This window comes from Anopheles coluzzii, chromosome 3 (genome assembly GCF_943734685.1).
Source record: "Anopheles coluzzii chromosome 3, AcolN3, whole genome shotgun sequence".
NCBI classification, from domain to species: domain Eukaryota; kingdom Metazoa; phylum Arthropoda; class Insecta; order Diptera; family Culicidae; genus Anopheles; species Anopheles coluzzii.
Window position 1 is genome coordinate 95,142,333 of NC_064671.1, and position 20,743 is coordinate 95,163,075.

General features: G+C 35.8%; 1 protein-coding gene across 1 annotated transcript in view; it reads left to right on the forward strand.

The window, feature by feature from the left end:
* The window catches only part of LOC120956334 (uncharacterized), a 76,732-nt gene that overhangs the window by 22,281 nt on the left and 33,708 nt on the right, over window positions 1-20,743 (forward strand). The window contains exons 8-13 of the mRNA XM_049609184.1: window positions 4,118-4,180; window positions 6,932-9,189; window positions 10,709-10,799; window positions 10,868-11,435; window positions 11,494-12,283; window positions 12,661-12,732. Of these exons, the coding sequence (XP_049465141.1) occupies window positions 4,118-4,180; window positions 6,932-9,189; window positions 10,709-10,799; window positions 10,868-11,435; window positions 11,494-12,161 (3,648 nt within the window). The 3' untranslated portion in view covers window positions 12,162-12,283; window positions 12,661-12,732. The remainder of the gene's footprint in view (window positions 1-4,117; window positions 4,181-6,931; window positions 9,190-10,708; window positions 10,800-10,867; window positions 11,436-11,493; window positions 12,284-12,660; window positions 12,733-20,743) is intronic.

Here is a 20,743-nt window from a genome sequence, read left to right on the forward strand (position 1 = left end):
TACCCACACTACGTTTTTAAAAGAAATATTTTGAACATGCTTTAGATGTTTATACTTAGCAAAATCAAATTATTTTGAAAAATGTAATGCTATAACATAAGCATGGTATCTTTGTTTATTAATTAATTGTACACATTTTACTACAACTCATTTCCTAGTGAACGTTGGGTTTATATTAATTGGGTTACTTATTCAATTGTAAAACTTTTTTTATTTTTATAATCAACTTGGATTATCTTTAAGTACCCACGTTAAGACTAGAACATTTTCACATAGAGCTAAATACATTTCAAATCCTAGCTTGTTTTATCGTATTCGTCGTTCAATCTGACAGCATTGTTATAGTGCTCTATGCGTCACAGTACGTTTACGAATCATTTTCTCGGGGTAACCTAAAGCTTTCTCCATGCCTTGCATGTAGATGTTGTTGTTGTATTATAGAGATTTTCGACCTCGTTGGTTTATTTCGTTTCATGTTAATTAGTAGCAGTTGCATAAAACTTCATCAACGAGCAGTCTCAGTGAATATAAACATAGGATAATTTGCCAATTGTTGCACACCACCCAATTATTGCACACTGTGTATAAATTGTTGTTTATCCAAATTTTTATATTTTTATATTTATATTATTTTTATGAAAGCTAGCATACTTTTCCTTGAATATTGAGCATTTTTGCCACATATACCACAATTTTATTATTTTTAAAGAGTATTTTTCGGTTTTTTTAACACAAATGAAAATATTTAGACTAATTTCGATAAAAACAAATGGATTTCTTAGCAAAAATGCTAAGAATTGTGCCTCACAATATAAGGTTTACCTCCTTTTTCATTGTGATATCATTTTGACAGTGTTTTGTTTACAATTTGCGTGCAGTGGCAGGTGCAAGTTCGCTACTTATTTTGCAGAATTCCGGCTTGAACCAAGGACAAACGTATAACTTAACAGCGTCTCGTATTGTCCTAAACACTAACCGATAGAAAACGCCAATTTCAGGGCTCATTTTATCTATTTCAGTGTATTGGAAAGTGTGATATAATTGGATATATCGTGTGCAATAATAGAATTTGGAGTTTGTGTTAGTATTCAACAATGGGAATTTTGAATAGGCTTGAAAATCAGTATTTCTTGCCATTACTCATAATTTTTATCCCTAAAATAAAATATAAATATTTATGAAACAATACAAAGTTTTCCAAGTCACTTTCCAATGTAAACATTGAGGCTCTTTCTGACCAACGATCGATGATGATCGATTGTTTGCGATGAACTTGATCAATAAAAATGAACTTCAGTTATATGTATAACACGACCCAGGCATCAAAAATTTCATGAAATGAATAAAAAATTAACCAAAATGGACTATAATGACTCTGAAATGAACAAAAATGAATTTCAACGGTCCCACAGTGGTCAAATTTTAGCTAAAAATTAACCAAAAACCTGTTCATCGGTGAATCATTCCACAGAATGAACTATCGGTCGTCATCGATCAGTCATTGGAAACCGCCTCATTGTTATTCATCGCATGCAAAATGTCGTTCCACATCGATCTGACATTTCATTTCCATCAAAATAAATTTTAATTTCTACAGCATGATTTTCAACACAACTCAGGCTGGATTGAGTTTGACAGTTCTTTGTTATGTGTTGAAAATCATGTGTTGAAACTGAAATTTCATGTTGAAACAAATAAACTATTTGATAGCTGTTGAAATACATCTTAGATGCGGTGAAGAACAATATTTACGTTCGAAACTGATTTGGAAAACCCAGTAGTAATGTATGCTAGACGCAAATAACAAGAATATTGTTGTTTCATCCATGTCAAACATATTAAATACGTTGGATGTTCCCTTAAGTGTGCAACAATTGACAAATGACCCTACTATTGCTATTTTTATATCAAATTTCTCTTTTCGTTACATAAAAAACTGTTTTCGTTCAATCAGTTTGGATCTAAAATTGGCCATAGAATCATTTTAGAACAACTGCTACTACAAACTGGAGCAGTGCAGAGTGAATGTATCTGGTTACCCCGTGAGTAGGATTCTTTTAACGCACTATTTCAGAGGTTAGTTAACAGTCAGTCGCGAATGTACAGCGTGTATTCGCGTGTATTTGCCGTCTACAATCACGTGTAATCTACAGAGTGTTCAATAATTTCGAATACACGTTCAAAATGTGTTAAAAATAAATAGACTTTTTCAAGTCATTTCCTATGGAAGCTATGTTTATTGAGAACGTTTAGGGTATATTAGCGGGGAACGCACCCCCTTTGTTTTTAATTACGAGCTTAAGACGCTTCTCAAAAGAATCACTCGCGGCACGCACATGGTCTATCGGCATCTCGTCCCAGATCTTGGAAATAACCTTCTTAAATTGCTCAATATGTTCATTTATGTTCGCTCTGCTTGGCGAACATGTATGGCCATACATAAAAGTCCAGTGGGTTGAGATCGGAGAAGTCTTATCGAGAAAATCAGTCAAATTGCCTCGGCACCACGCTTGGACGATATTCACCGTGTGGACCAGTGCATCGTCCTGTTGAAAGACGTAATGATCCTTCCCGTACAGTTCCTGAAGTGCTGGGGCCACAAACTTCTCCAGGGCCTTGATCTTGTAGTACGCAGCATTGATTTTCACGTAGCGGAATTTGGGGTAAGTGTGCGATAGGGGCAAGAGTGCCACCAAGCATTTTTTCCATAAAAACTTTAGTTAAATGATCAATTGTGTATACATGTGGTTGCTTTCCAATGATTAGGTATACTGTGCCGAATTTCATGTAGATCAATCGATTTTTCCCATTGTTTTGAACTGATTTATGTTGAGTTTCAAAATTGAGCAGAATATTATGGTTTTTTAATCAAACCAAATAAGCTCTAAAAAATCATGGGAACAATCAACCCAGAAAATATTTACACCACCGTAAAGCTGAGAAAACGTTAAACGTTTTTTGTGGGGTTAGATGAAAAAAATTTTTTTTGTCACTGAAAAATCAAATTTCAAAAAAGTTACAACTTTTGGGGCAAAAGAGCCACCTCTATTTGGGGCAAGTGTGCCACCATTTTCCATAGGCGCGAGCTTTCAAAAATGTAAACATTGTTGTAGCGTACAGCGGTGTGGTGCGCGCATATTACAAACGGATTCCATCCCGGAAAAACAGACCAGTAACAAACCATATTGCGATACAGTTTGTGATGAAAAAAAGTTCATTGGTGACTCAATACATGTAGTATTGAGCATACACTAGTGCCACAAACGTAACAATTTCCAATTATCTAAGAAATACGTTTATTTTGACCTGGTGGCACTATTTTAACCCATACGAGTGTCACTATAAACAACGTCTTTTTGGACCCTTTTTAAAACGCTTCAAAAACAGTTTTGTTTGCACTTTTTTCAAGCGAAACTCATTTATGAGTGAGGAAAAGGATGTAAAATGGTTATGAGATTTATAACATGAAATGCTTAAGGTGACACACTTGCCCTAAAATTCCGACGTAAAATTACGAACGTAATTACGACGTAATGATCCTTCCCGTACAGTTCCTGAAGTGCTGGGGCCACAACCTTCTCCAGGACCTCGGTCTCTTGTAATACGCAGCATTGATTTTCATGTTTTTCTCTATGAATACGTGGAGCTTCCCACGTTTGGTTACACTGATTGTACATGGTACAAAGCTGGACAACGATGAAAAATTGTATTCGAACTTATTGACCACCCTGTAGAGAATGTGCACTGTACATTAGTGATGGGTCATACGACTAAACTAACGGATCGACCCGGAGTCGAGAGCAGCATTTGTGTTTTTTACAACTATGGACATCACAAATACATTGTATAAATTTGCACAATCAATAAAATACTTTTGAATAATTAATGTTCGAATAAATAAATTGCCCTTCTTGCACTTTCTTAACAAAGTCTATAAAAAGATCAGTCTATAAAAGATCTAGTGATATAATGATTATATTTCTTATCCTTATTCATTCCATTGTTCCGCAAACGCGCTACAAATGTATGCTAGATTACTATTCGTAATTTATTATTTTGAGCGTGATTACAACGAATATTTTTGTAAATTTCAACAACAATCGTCTATCTCTACTAGGTGCGCCATGCGTCTCTAACACGTCAGCGTTCGAATTTTAAAACACATCAGAGACATAGATCTGTAAGTTACGAAAATTAAATCTGTTTTTATCCGTTTTACATCTTATTAAACTTCTTTTTATCAGCCTGGTTTGTTTGAGTACTGTTTATATAATATTTTTTCCTGAAGCATGATGTGTATAAAACTTATTATTATTCTTGGTTTTGCGGTGACTTTTTTTCTTCTTGTTTTAGTGCTCATGCTAGTGGACCTCCTATATTTTTAAATATAAATAATATGCTTAACATAAGCTAAACATTTGGACGTGTACTACTAAAAGTTTCATAAAGTTTCATTATATATAAGTCTGCTTTTTCATTATATAAATGAGTGAAAAAAGTCTCTTCTTACTCATTTTAGTGTTCATGCTCATATAGATTGCTTATGTAATGATAGACATATTGTAACGAACTGTACTCATTACATGAATGTCCAGATTATTACTACAGCACACATTTTCTAATCAAGTCATTTTTGTTCGATGTATTTTACTCTTTTTGTAAGTGATAGGGTAAGGTAGGTAAAGACGGACACGTTAAGGGAAATGGTAAAAATCTAAGGATATATAGGGGCAACGACCATGAAAATGTGCATACATTATCTTACACTCATGTTTTATCAGAAAATGTGTTGAAACTTTTCAGTTTCCATCGATTTTTGCGTTTTTTCATGAACGAAAAACGTGATTTTTTTCGTGCAGTTTTGAAATGTTCGGGTAAGACGGACACCTGATATGGGAAAGATGGACACCATGAAGGCTAAGATGGACACCTTTAGACAACGTTGGAAATTGAAGAGTTTTACAGTATTTTAACAAATTCTATCGCTTTCCACGTCCTGGTTCGTTTATAAACCAATTCTTTGCCAGTTGCAACGACGATTCATTCAGCCGTGAATTTAGGAATTGTAAGCGGCGCTCCTAATAGAACGTAGAATGCAGAATCTAAGGCATCTTTTTTTAATATCGGACGCTAACAGTGGACGTTGCACCAGCTTACAGAACACCAATTTAAAACTTCGCTTTAGGAAATTATTCCGCGGAAAGTCCGCGACCACAGCATATTTGAGGGACTTGTTATTAGGTCCAGCTATTTGTTACATTGAAGTTTGAACTTTTGGATATCTGTAAACCCATAGAATCTCTCATCTATTCCTGAACGATTTGATATCAGTACTTTATCTTTTTTTTTATTAAAGTTGTCCAAGTCGTGACAAAATATTGGATTTCGTGAAGAACCTCATCAGCGTAGAGCGAGTATTAGCGTAACGAATGACTGCTATTTTGACCGGTGTTTAATTTCTCGCTTATATATTACTTGTTCTAGTTGCGTAACGGTTTATATCTTCAAAATACCCTTATTTAAGGTGTTTTAAGAAATATATGCATCACCAATTCATATCAGAAGTAAATTAACTCGACAAATTCGGTGTCCATCTTTCCCTACGACAAAGTGTCCGTCTTTCCCGCTTTGGTGTCAGGATGTTTAAACCAGCAGAAAACATTTTTTTTAAATTCTTTCATTCTCGTTCTTTCGCCAGTTTTTTGTTTAACAATCATGACAAATCGTTCGTGGAATAAAATTTCCGAAACTATAAACAATGCATGTTACAGAGCTTAAGACCCGCAGTAATCAAATTAGATCCACAAAGGTGCGCACGATTGAAAATTTGTTTTGTTTGTAAATTCAACCAATTTCGCATATATTACACAAAAAATGTTCTCAATTGTTTTGTTTTACCTTCAGTTTGGATTCTACATTGTTGAATTACTCGAAAATTACCTTTTTCATGCATTTATGTTTATCTTACCCGCAGTGTCCATCTTACCCGCAGTATCCGTCTTTACCTACCTTCCCCTAGCAACGTCTATCGCTATACTTAAACAATGTTTAATTTACCTGTCGAAATTTTCCTATGGCTTTCTTTCAATTTACTCTAAACGCATCGACCTGTTCTCTTTCAAAGACCTTGGCTAAAACGTAGACGGTTTGACAGATGGAAATGGTCGCCAAAAATTGTCGTGGAACACTTTGTGGGTCGTCTAGAAGCAGTTTTATACGCTTCGTGTTTTTGCGACCTTAAGTTAAAACGTATACAGGAGACCCTCGAGATACGACCCGCTCGATTTTAGGTGGTGAAAACGCTCATCGTACGACCAAGGTGGATTAAACAGACGAGACGAATAAAATATAAAATTTTGTCAGCAACGTCGTTCCCTGCCAACTATTGAATATGTGCTTTTTAGTTGGCACGTTTTTCCATACAAAAAAAACTGAAATTTTTCTCGGCAAGCCATGAGATTTTTGTATTTTTTTTAAACCGCTTTATCGAGCGTTCAACTAAAAAGCATGTCAACTAAAAAGCGTTCAACTAATGAATTCTGACTGTATATCAACTCACTTTGATACAACTATTGAATTTTGACTAATCGAAATTGATTCAAGATTAATCCTGCGGTTTTGGAAGAAATAATAATATTGCTATTATATTGTTATAGATATTTGTAGAAGACTTTAATAACAACGTTTTATTTTTGTATGATTTAGAAAATTGTTTTATTTATAGAAATACTTACAAATTTTGTCTACAACTAGAATTTATATTATAGATAATTAGTAATGCAGTTAAATAACATTAGTTTTGCACGATATATTTTTTTTTGAATCTCTTCGAATGCTAAGTTTTTTTTATTCAAACAATTGAATTAAAACCTGATGTTAACAGCATTTTTTTCTGTATTTTGTGCACATGAATTACGCAATCGTATTTTAGCGTGATGAAACGTCGACAACAGCAGCAAATTTTACCTATATCTTTGATCCAACAATCATTGACCGGCAAACTCTTGGTACTGGAATTTCAAGCACTACAACATCTTCGACGTCTTCTTCTCCGTTATCTCAACAACAAGTTAACTCGGCATTGATATCCTCACAATCAAACATTGAAGCAATATCAATAGAAAAATCAGAGCTAGGAAATGAAAATAACGCTGATTTGACATTGCTTCCTTTACTTCACGATAAAGATTATATAAACAGTGAGGCCGATCGAAGAAATGACAACCACCAGGGGATTGTGACATATATTTCCACAGTAACTGATGATAGTGCAAATGATAATAATAGCAGTTGCGATGAAAACTCACGCAAAGCTAGTACTGTTAGTACAGATTACACATCGCATGAGAACACGCCGGAAAACACTATTACATCTGGGAGCAACCTAAATATTTTGAATCCTACTTCTAGCATTGGTGAACATGATACTACGAGTACTGTACCAGTAGTATCAGACGAATGTCAATTAACGACACAGTTGATTCCAAATGAAGAATATTTTGCAGCACACGATACCAATGCAATAATGGCTAATCATAACGAACGCTCACAAGAGAGTAATTCTACCTCAGTGCCATTACACCTAACTGCAGCAAGTGATCCAGTTGATGGTGCTTTACTTTCTACAGCCATCAATAATCTTCCCGTAAAGGAATCTTCTAGTCAAAATATGTATCAGCCATTAAAATCAAATATAAACTGTATTGAATCAAATTGTAACAAAGATGAAATGGTTCTTCAAGGTGTCGATGATATGTCAACGCATCTTTCTGATGTATGTAAAGAAGAATCAGTGCTCATCGAACCAAACAAAACGCCCATGGCTACCCCACAATTGAAAGAACGAAAGTTATCACGTTTTTCTGTAACACCTGTTGTCTTGCCCCGTGTATTAGATGACAGCGAGCATCCAACGAGTTCATTATTAGCTGTGGTGGATTCAGGTACAGCTAATGCATTAGATGATTGCGAGCATCCAACTAACTCGTTATTAACCGAGGAGGATTCAGATATAGCTAGTACTTTGCAGACTGGGATGGAATCAAAACATGTAGAAGAAGTAGACAACTCTTTGGCAGAACCTACGCAGCAAATAATAACCTCTGTGGAGAACTCCTTACAACATGATTCGCTTGAATATGCTTCGCAAAGTATGACAATCCAACAGTCATTAACTATGGAATACGCGGAATCGATTCCTTCTAATCTTGAAAATTTACTACACGAACAAGAAGTTTTCGTGCAACATCAGTTGACAGATATTGAAAATCATCAAATTCAACATTCTTTCAATGTTCAACCAATCACAGATAATACCGATGAAACTGCAGTTCAACACCAGCAAATGCAACAGCAGATGCAATATCACATACATCAGCAGCAACTACAACAATTGTCGATTCAACAACAACAACTGCAACAACAACAACATCAACTGCTACTACAACAACAACAACTGATTCAACAGAATCAACAAATCAAACCAACAGATCAGATTGGCTTGATATCTGGACAGGTTTCAGCCGATCTAGGGTCTCGCGAATTGATGTCTAATAGCAATCGAATGCCGGAAACATTGGAACAGCTTAAGATCGGCTTGGAAAACATAACACATGCTCATGTGAATGCGAATAAACCAAGCGTTTCAACTGGTCTATCTTCGCAAACTAGCACTACAGCACTTTCCGCGATGGTTTCTCCACATACTGTCCCTGGTTCTTTACCCACAGAAACTGAGCACTTGCAGAATTTGCAACAGCAGCAGCAAACGCAGGTGATATTTTATCAATCACAAGAATGTATCATATCGGATCCAGCCGCGGTTCCTTGGGACGAACCAAATGACGCAATCACAGTCAGCGATGTCCCTTCCAAAATTCAAGAATATGTCGTTGAAGGAACAACTTACGCAGCAGTCGTGGCAGGCGAATTTGTGTCGCTATCTGCTCAACAAAAAAACGTACCATCGTTAGATCCATCATCTACCGTTGAATCGGTTGAGCATTCTCAACAATACGCATCGAGACGGACATCTGCTGAACTAAGCAACGTCTCTGCTGTCGTTGATTCGTTGGAGGCAAACACGATACAACAATTATCAGAAGAATCTAATAGTAGCGTTGAATCGAGTATTTCTAATGCCTGCGAAAAACAATTTCCAAACCGCGGAAGTGTAGATCGTATAGACAGGTACATGCAAATACACTGTGCGTAATTAAAATAGCTCTACCATTTTTTTGCAATAGTTTTAGATTTCCTAGGTCTGGTGATACCGTCGTCAACTCGTACGACTTGTTAATATGCCCGTCATGGGTTCAAGCTCCGAATAGACCGTGCCCCCATACGTAGGACTGACTATCCTGCTATGTGTAATCAGTAAGTCACTGAAAGTAGTGGCACAGACAGGTCTTGACCGATAACGATTGTTGTACCAAAGAAGAAAAAAATATAGATTTACGTTACCGATTGAGATTTTTTAATTCGGAATGTTAAAATAACCTGTTTCAAACCTTTCAAGCACATTACTTTAATATATTGGTGAGATTTTTTTAAATTATGCTCGAAAATTGCCCAAAACAGGTGCGAAATAAAAATAGCTAATTAGACTTTTAATAAATTATTGATTGTAGCATATCAAACATATATTTTAAGTAAATGATGAACGTTCTAGGAATGAAAATAGATTTCATTGGTAAAAATTAGTTCAGTGATTCGTTAATTTATTTGACATATAAACTATAGCAAGTGATACGCGATCTGTTGCAAATGTTCACAAATAAGGGATTTAGCATGCCTATGCTGTTTGTTTTTATCTATTTTCAAGTATAAAAAAATAAACAAGGGTAACCAAATGATTTTTCATCGGCTGTCAGAGCTGAACAGCATGCTGACCACTTGATAACTGCAATATGTTTGTCAAAAATCCAGCTTTAAGTAATCCATGCTTGCAACATTTGGATACTTTAAAACTGTTTCTAGCCCTATCTCTGTCAAACTGTTTCATCTATATAATGTTAAGTGTTTTGGTTCATTTTCCGACATTTTGTGCACTTAAATTCACTTCAATAGCTCCAATGCACTAATTAAAAAAAAATATTCCAATATAAAGCACATCACCTTGATCGTTCTGCAAGGTTTAAAAATTCAACTTGGCAGGGCTAGCTAAACTGTTCAAACAATGAGGAAAGAAAACGAATTCGAACCCATTACAATGCTACAAGAGTACCCATTGTACACTATACACAAATTTCAAATCAATAAAAACTTGTATACTACTACTACTGATCGTTTTGCAAGAGCATTGGCTTAACTTAAAAAAATGATGTTTACGTTTATCGCATCAGTAGTGTTGCCACACATGGTAATCATCAAGTTTGAGCTTAATTTCATCTAGAAAGAGAAAATTTTCACAGTCTTTCTTGGTAGTATGTGCTGTTTTCACGCAATGGTGGTATTCTTATTTCGCACCTGTGTTGAGATATATTCCAGCATGATTGAAACATATCTCATCAATATATTAAAGTAATGTGCTTGAAAGGTTTACAGTTAACAGTTTAACATGCTGAACTAAAAAAATCTCAATCGGTAAAGTAAATCCACAATTATTGCCAAAATATACGGTAGTGGTTTTTCAATTTCGCGCAGTGTAGTAGTAAATGAAAAATAAAAAATTAAAACGAATTACTACATCGCATCTGTTTGATTTTAGTTCTACCAATCTGACAACCTTGCAGTTGAAGTTGTCACAGCTGACAGTTTGCGCAGAATCACCAAAGGTCACGGATCAGCATACTTTAACGGTAAACATTGAATACTTTTTGAAGATTTAATAATAGCTTCATTTAAAGAGTTTTTTTTTACATTTTAGCAACAAATGCATTCGGTTGTTTGCAGTCCTTCTGATGAATCCAACAGCACTATTAATATGTCGAATGATGCCAGACCTTTGATAAGAAAAGTGTCGCGTTTCCAGGTTCACACTGTACAAGAATCTCCTTTTTCGGTTGAATTGCCATCGAATACGCAACATGATCTTGTCAGTACTGCGATGTCTGTTGACATCCCTACGAGTACGGCATTCTCATCTCCAACGGATGAAAAATCTTCGCAATACCAACAACAAACGGCAACGGTTGTTTGTGAAATTCCTACTACAAATGATCTTGAAGTGATGTTGAATCAAGTGCTTCCAAAAACTCCAAACATGGAAACAACTGCACCGAATTTCATCAATACGAATTCCTCTCAGGGTAGCATTCAACAAGCAACAACGCCAACATCTTCTTTGCAGTTGGAGCATAGTGTATCACCTTCAACGACTTCAGATACACAAGAGCAGATGATTGAAAATCAACACGCTACCCACGGAATAAGTATACAACATCCATCACACACACAAATACAAGGAGAGGTTGCGACAGGAACAAATTCACATAGTAAGAAAATGTTTATTTACTGGTTTATTTATGTTATTAAAATAGTATTATCTTGCAGCTGGAATACAATCTTCATTGATGGATGGCACTAGTTATACGATCGTGTCTCAACAGCCTCTACAATCTCAAACTCTTACAAGTTCACAATCAGAGCAACCACTACCTTCACCAGAGCCAACATTTAACAATGCCGATATCGGTAATAATTTGATTGCCATTCAAAATCATTTATACGGATTGTCATTAATGCCAAGCTCAAGGCAACAACTACAACTATTATTGCAAAGGCAGCACATCGAATATGAGGAGTTGAAGCTACGCCACTTTTTAGAATTAGAAAAGTTCCTAAAACAGCAAAAAGAGGAAATGAACCCGACGCAGGTCAATGTGTCTTCTGGTCCTCCTGCGACATGTAATTCGCCACCAACAACGAATCCTTCGCCGCATGTTGATCTTCAATCTGAAAATCTGCAAATGATCTCAAATCAATCAGCGCAATCGATTTTCGTAGTACCTATTTCAGCACCCGTTACGATGACGGAAATAACCTCGCCTTCCGCATCTCCCGGTAATCTTGTTGCATTTGATGTAAACTCCATGGGAACACTAGCCATGTCAACAGGATCATCTGGAGCTGGAAGCAGTACCGACGCAGACCTGCAAGAAACAATTCTAACATCGAATGCGTCCAATACTATGGATTCGATTACTATTTTACAACAGTAGTAACAACTGCAACATCTCCAGCATCAGGCAGAACCTCAATTGCAATAGCAACAACTGCAACTGTGAACCGTTTCAACAACATTAGTAATGCTGGTATTTTGCCTTCGTAAATAAATCCCAATGTAAGTATATAATTTTACACCGGCCTTGCATTTTTGGAGTTTGCTCAAATTCGACATAAGCGTAATTAACATGGAAACAAATAATCGAAACATATTTTAAATCATTTTCGAAACATGTGTGGTGTATCACCAATGTTGGACTTTATTGAGTGTATCAGTAAAAGTTTATTTGAAGAAAGTTATTTTAATAAATTACTAATGTGTTTTACTGTTATTGTTGCTATCTCTAGAACTTTTTTACATTGATGCATTAATTTCGTTCCACATCCATCCATCAAATGTCACCCTATTGAAACATGAAAATTTTTAATGCTTCCATTAAAAAGTGATGTTCTTAACAATATTTATTTTATTTAATCTCTTTTCTTAAAATCCAGGTTGTCTTAAAATGTGTATCAAATGTACCAAAACAAAAAAAAAACTCAGTAATTGCTAAAATCGAGAGAAAGGTATAAATATAAATGAAACATAATATATATATATATATATATATATATATATATATATATATATATATATATATATATATATATATATATATATATATATATATATATATATATATACATATATATATATATATATAATTCAAATATTTTGTTTAAATATGATTAAGCCATTCTTACAACTAAACGTTACTTAGTTAACGGTACGGTAGATTTTTGTTTGCTTTCATTTGGGAAGAAAATACGTTAATAACTACGAAATGTTAATTTAACAATATTTACGTGGTAGAGTGAAAGTGTTAATATCGAAATATATTGCTATGTGAAATATTGTAAAAGAAGTGGAATATAAATTCCTGCAGATTGTATATAACTTACTTTAAACAGTGAGTTAAGCTATATCATAAAAATAAACTGTAGAATTATTGCATAATTGTTCTTAATGACGGCAGTTGATACCGTCCCACGATTAAGCGAGGTATACATAGAACAAATCTGATTTTTTGGATAGTTGCATCCATAAATTTTTGAAAAAGTAGATGAATTTAATGCCAATCTACGATAACATCGAAAATGATAATTTTCGTGGGCTTAAGTTATTAACTAAAAATGGCATTAGCCCTTCGTGTAAAAAAGTTCTTGGACGAGCCACTATGTTGGGTGGTTAAAAATATTATCGGTTCAATATAATATGTTGCAAATATTACTTTCAGTGTGGCATGAGTAGACAAAGAATAAAATAACCACTTGAAGGTTCAGCATCCGAATATATGAAAATCATGTGGCACATGTTCTGAGGTCGAGTTTATGAATCTGTAATTAGGAATTGCTGTGAAAAGAATTGAGCACTAAAAGACGTGTATCATACGTGTAAATAAAAGAGGCAAATGAGGCCAATCGGCTCAAAGTCTCTATAAAAATAAACAGACAAAACAATACGTGTAAATAAATAGCTGATGGCATAATAATTTGAGCCGTTACTAATCGCAGTTGATAGGCTTGCATTAAATATTATTATATTATGTTGTTTTCATGAATGTTTCATTATGAGTGTAATATGAATATCAACCCCTACTGAACTTAAAAAAAAATCCGGACAATTTGCAGTCTGAACGTGTTCCTAAGCTTGATAGCATATCTGATCATAACCTAAGTTCTGATCATAAGCTTGGGTTAGCATCTACCGAAACTGTAGAGATTCAATGAAAGGGTATAGATTTATATAAAAGTATAGACATAATATTGAATTCTGATAAAGAATTATAAATAATGTCTGGTATCCGAAATTATTGAGATGTAAAAAATGCACTACAATTTTAATAACAATATTTATCTCTACGACACCCAGAACGGCCTATGCGAAGCGACTATTGGCATCTGATTACTATTAAAAACTACTTGAAAGTTAGAATCGATTTTAAAGCTGTGAAAATTAATAAATCGCCTTTATAGATGTACAGACTGAATTCATTATTCATTTGTAATTCATTTCATTTTTTCAAAAATACTACAAATATGGCACGATTACTTGACTTTGGGCATAAAACCGCTGCTAACTAACACCCCACCTCCGATCAGTCATCAGACAAATTTGCCAGACGAATTCCTATCAATTGACATCTCAATGACATATTCAAAGAAGATATTCACCAAGGACACTCTACCGGAAATAGCTCCAAAACTATTCGGAGAGCGTTTTGGGAATGTAAACTTGAATAATGCATAGGGGAAGGTAGGTAAAGACGGACACTGTGGGTAAGATGGACACTTCTCATAAATGCAGAAGTCTTAAGCTCTTCTACTGCCGATCTTAAGCTCTACAACTTGTATTGTTTATATTTCCGGAAGTTTTATTTCATGAATGGGTTGTCGTGATCATTAATGAAAAAACTGGCGAAAGAACGAGAATAAAAGCAATACAAAATATTGTTTTCTGGTGGTTTAAACATCCTGACACCAAAGCGGGAAAGACGGACACTTTGTTGCAGAGAAAGATGGACACCGAACTTATTGATTTATTTTACTTCTTATATCAATTGGTGATGAATAGATTTCTTCAAATACCTTAAATAAGGGTATTCCGAAGCTATAAACCAATCAGTAACTAGAAAAAGTAATAAATAAGCGGCAAATGAAACACCGGTCAAAATAGTAGCCACTCGTTATGCTGTTACTCGCTCGACGCTGATGAGGCGCTTCACGAAATCCAATATCTTGTCACGACTTGGACAACTTTAAGCAATAAAAAGATGAGGCATTAATACGACATTGTTCAGAAATAGATGAGAAATTCTATGGGATTACAAAAATCAAATGTTGAATTTTGACATGGTGGAAAATGGATTAAACTATTAACAAGACCCTCATAAATACTGGGGTTGTGGGCTTTTTGCGGAGTAATTTCCTAAAAGGAAGTTCTAGACTGTTGTTCTGTAAACTGGAGCAACGTCAGCTGTAAGTGCGCGATATGTCAATAATGCTTTAGATGCTGCATTCTACGATATATTACAAGCGCCGTTTACAATTCCTAAATTCATGGCTGAGTGAATCGCCGTTGCAATAGGCCAAGAATTGGTTTATAAACGTACCAGGACGTGGAAAGCGATAGAATTTGTTAAAATACTGTAAAACTCTTCACTTTCTAACCTTTTCTAAAGGTGTCCATCTTACCCTTCATGGTGTCCATCTTTCCCATATCAGGTGTCCGTCTTACCCGAACATTTCAAAACTGCACGAAAAAAAAACATGTTTTTATTCATGAAAAAAAACGCAAAAATCGATGGAATTTTAAAAATTTCAACACATTTTCTGATAAAATATGAGTGTAAGATAATGTATGCACATTTTCATGGTCGTTGCACTTATATATCCCTAGATTTTTACCATTTCCCTTAACGTGTCCGTCTTTACCTACCTTCCCCTATGAGCTGTTTGGACAAAAACGTCAGAAGACGGTAAAGCATGGAGATGGTAACATTATGGTTTGGGGATTGTTTGCGTGGTCTGGAGTTGGAAGATTGGTGCATATCAAGAGAATAATGACCGCAGATGTGTATATTGATTTGTTGAATGAACATTTGGAGGTTTCATTATTAAAATCTGGTCTAGAAATAAATTGCGGTTTTAACAAGACAACGACCCCAGACATACGGCCAAAAAACAACTGCGTTCTTCAAATCAAAGCGAATTAAGGTGCTCGAATGGCCACCCCAATCTCCCGACTATAATCCGATAGAGAATGTGTGATGTTATTTGGACGATAAAGTGAACAAAACATCGGTCTTGAACAAAGACGACTAATTTGATGCTTTGGAAACAGCGTGCGAGAAAATCGATTCAAAATATCAACGGATTCTCGTTGAAAGTATGCCTCGTCGATTTGAAGCGGTGCTAAAGGCAAAGGTTGGTCATACCAAATATTAAGAGTTCCTAATTATAAGGATAGCATATATTCGATATAAGCATAACTTGTGAATAATAAACCTATGATAGGATTGTCATAAGATTGCAAGGAAATATTTTTGTTGTCCATCTGCCGCATTCAAACACGGCATATTCTGCTAGAAAATATTTGTTAAACACACTTTTTCACTGAGGTCTGAGGAAGTCTAGCAGCCTGTAGCGAATCTTTTTCGAGCAATCAAAGCTATCCATCTCTGGATGGATAACAAAAATATTTGCTTGCGATCTTATCTTTTATCTAATGTTGGCGAATCTTTTTTTTAACACTTGTTTCTAGTGGAAGGGGAAAGATTCGCGAAGAAAGATATGCCGTGTCCGAACGCGGCTATCCAGGAAGGAAGGCCATGGCACAACAGTTGTTGCGCCAAAGAAGAAGAAGTAAAATTTTTCACCGTGCAGCATTATTTGCAACGACATATTGACATGGTGTAAATTATCACGTTAACTGACACAGCAGTGCTGGCTTTCGTATACGACAATCGTGACAGTCATGGTTTCAATTAGGGTAATTTGTCAATTGTTGCACACCAACCAATTATTGCACATTACGGATAAATTGTTATTTTATCGAAAATAAAATGATGACAGCTAGCTGTATGTTTCACCTCATGTGGCAGTGCGGTTAGCTAAATCGCTAAGAATTGTGCCTCACAGAATAAGATATATTTCACCTAGTGAACAACTTAACCTGTATATTTTGATTGAAATCAAACAAATATAGTGAATTCTCATCATTTGAATTCAAAATGTGTTACTTTTAGTAAAAAATAACATATTTTGATCTACTGTTTACTAATTAGAACAAAGAGAGTCCTTCGATCCTATTTATTGCACAGGCCAAAGCCTCCTTTTATCATCGTGCCATCATTTCATATACTGTTACCAAAAAACTTCTTTGTTCAATAGAAACAGCTTATTAATAGAAAAGAAAAATAGATTAATAGAAAAGCTTGTTAATTTAAAATTAAAATTCAATTCGTGAATTCAGACTGTTGCTAGGAAAGTTGTGTAACCGTACGACTCCACACAGCATAACACGGATCCTAAGTGAGTGTATATACAGTGAACCCTCTCTTATTTAAGAGGCGATGGGACTGTCGAATAAGAGGGGTTTTCAAATTACAGAGGTGGAAAGTGAATGAAAGGTCCATCCAAACAAGAAAGAGACAACATTTAGCATGCAGCCTTAACTGTTGCTTTAGGAAACTGCGAACAGGATTGCCAATTGGAGCATACATCATTCAATAACCATGGCAACGCTATACACAAATAAGAGGGACACAGATTTCAGAGGATTTCCAAATTAGAGGAACAAAAATGTACAGGAAATCGAGGGACTGTGCAAAATGTTCAAATAAGAGAGGTTTTTCAAATTGGAGAGGTGTCAAATAAGAGAGGGTTCACTGTATCAGGTGGGCTTATAGTGTTCTTCAATTAGGCAGTTTGTTCCATAACAAAATCTAGTATGCCTTGAAGTTTTAACAGTATCTCGCAGAAATGGTATGTGGTTTTACTCAGGCGTGGCACGAATAAAGAAGCCAAAAAACTTACGTGACGGCCAGTTCTTGGATAAAACAATGATCTGAAGATTACTGGATTCCAACAAAACATTTCCTTCGCAAAATCTGATATATAGGCAACAATTATTGAATCTGTTAATCCAGCAAGCAAGGAACAGTGTACCAACCGAACCAAATACGGTATCATACTTAAAGTGAAGAACTTATCAGAGTGTCTGTGCATAAATCCATTTGTTTCATTCAACAGGCCTCAGATCGTTCTCAAATATCGTGTAAAATTATGTAAACTTGGGATCTTCTTCTTTGGCACAACAACCGCTTTTGGTCAAGGCCTGGCTGTACCCACTTAGTGAAGTGAGCTTGGCTTTCAGTGACTTATTTTTACCATAGCAGGATAGTCAGTCTTACGTATGGGGACATGGTCTATTCGGGACTTGAACCCATGACGGGCATGTTGTTACATCGTACGAGGACTTGGGATAGACTGAGAAAAAAGTGTTTGGAACAATCATCAAAGCATCCAATTTGTTATGGACAGTGTTGCGAACGGTGATAGTCGTCGACATAAAATTTTACAAAATGATACTTTTTGAAGCATCGCATTCTAGATCCACGCATTCATTCTACAATCACGGAAAAAAATATCATTTGACACGATGATATTTTTCTGCTACAATCATTTGACTTTTTGATTTTGCCGTACCTCAAGTGAACTAGATCTTCATCGAAAATTGGTCCTTTTTCGTGTTTTCGCGTGATGGTCTACCGTTTATTCTGGTAGACAAAGGCCGAAAATTAGTTCACAAACACGATCTCTTTCTCCCCTCCTTCCCCTCTTTCCCATCCTTTCACCACGCTTTATCATTATTGGTTCTTGCTCTCTAGCTACATTGAGCGAGAGATTGAGAAGTTTTCGATCGCCTTGCGCAGTGGGTTTGAATAGCTACCAACCTACTGCGATGACCAGCAATAAATGAAACGCTTTACTCCCTTTCCCAAGCGTTTTTTGAAGCGTTTGGTAGCTGTCAGTTGTTATGTTTTGCCCCGTGTTCAAGCCCCAAATAGACCATGTCGCCATACGTAGGACTGACTATCCTGCTATGGGCGGAAATCAATTAGTCAATAAAATCCAAGACCACAAGTGGTACAGGCAGGCCTTAACCAATAACGGTTGTTGAACCAAAAGAAGAAGAAGAAGAATATTTTGAATAGAACACCTTTAGGATCGATATTTGATGTACAGTTATTGCGGCCCGCGAATGGATTTTCGGGTTAACAAGTGGCCCGCTGACCACATGAGTTTGACACATTTGCTATAAGTAATTCACCACGGACTTAAATACAAGATGGCTGTATACACAATTTCCGTTTCCCAAAAATCGCATAGCATACATGAGGACTATCATTCTAAGTGTCTTTGTACGGTATGTACGGATAGTTCGGCGTTCGGTAGTGGTGGTAAGTATGGATAGTTAATGGGTGGAGTTTTAATTAATTTTAATTTTAACTAACAATTGTTCTGATGCTAGTCTATATACCAATTGAGCTAAAATTTGTTATTCCACTATTATTCGTACTCTAAATTCATACGCTATTTATACGCTGTTCATCTACTGCAATAAATAGTTGAATATGTTATCGATTTTAGAGCCACATTAGCCAATTTTGGCAAGATACGAGGTCATTTTGTAAAGAAATAGAGACTGTTCGACTTTCATACTTTTATCTGCATTTATACCTGGTTTTCCGGGGTTTTAATGATGATTTTGATTTGATATTGATTATTAGAGTAAGAGTAGAGTTAGAAAAGAGAGAGTGTCCTCAACGATGTCAAAAATGAAATAGGTTTGTTGGCTACATGGAAGAATAGCACAACTGTGGAAGTGCGATGAAGGTAGTGTACATCTTCCAATTGAAAACAATTATCTCACGCCTATTAGATTGATAAACACAGTTGGATCGCACCGTTTGTAAGAGATCGGAATGTTGTTGTTAGGAACAATGTAGACAAGGAGGTAATTTAATATTAATTGAATTAGGTTACAATGCATTTTGGGGGGTATCATCTTATGTGAGATGGCACTGTAGGAGCGTTTGAAAGAAGATGTATATCATTCTAAGAGTGATTGTTTGTATTGTTTATTGTATTAAGTGATTGGCCAAACAAGCAGCCTTATCATTGAATTAAAACTAGAACTTAAATAACTAACACAAAGAGCAGGATAAACGCAGTGCACAATGACAAGACGAATCAACAGAATCTTGTAGGTTGGTGGCAATCAAATAACATGTAACGCTGATTAAATTTACGTGCCATCGCAGTCATTGGGTCGTTCTCGCTGTATCCACGTCTTGTAAGGTCAGTTCTTATTAGTCTGTAGTTACGGAACACTCTAGGAGGGACATTTATGTTGACTCTAGCCAGTAGTTCTGGCGAATCTATCTCACCGACAATAAGCTTGGACAAAAACGTACAATAGGCATTATCACGTCTCCTAGCAAGTGTGTCCAGACCAAACAACAAACAACGAGTATGATACGATGGACGAGGGGTTACATTACGCCACGGAGTGAAGTGTAGGACACTGCGAGTAACTCTCTTTTGGACAGCTTCTATCCTATTGGACCAAACTGTAGAACTAAACTCGAGGATAGAATGAACATAGGACTCATACAGAGTTAACAGGCAATGTGGGTCATTGAACTCTCTCGAATGTCGACGAATAAATCCTAGCATTTTGTTAGCTTTGTTTAAAATATCACAGTAATGTTGTCGGAAATCTAGTTTGCGATCCAGGGTGACTCCTAAATCCCTGACCGTATTGCACCGCGCTAGTTGTGTCCCTGATATGCTATAGTTCTAGCGGACTAGCTATTCTAAAGAACGACATTGACGTACACTTATCAACAGAAATTAGCAGGTCGTTATTGATACACCAGTCAGAGAAAACATCAATCGATCTTTGCAGAGAAAGAGAGTCGGAAGTGTTTCGTACGACACGAAACAGCCTAACATCATCCGCATAAAGCAG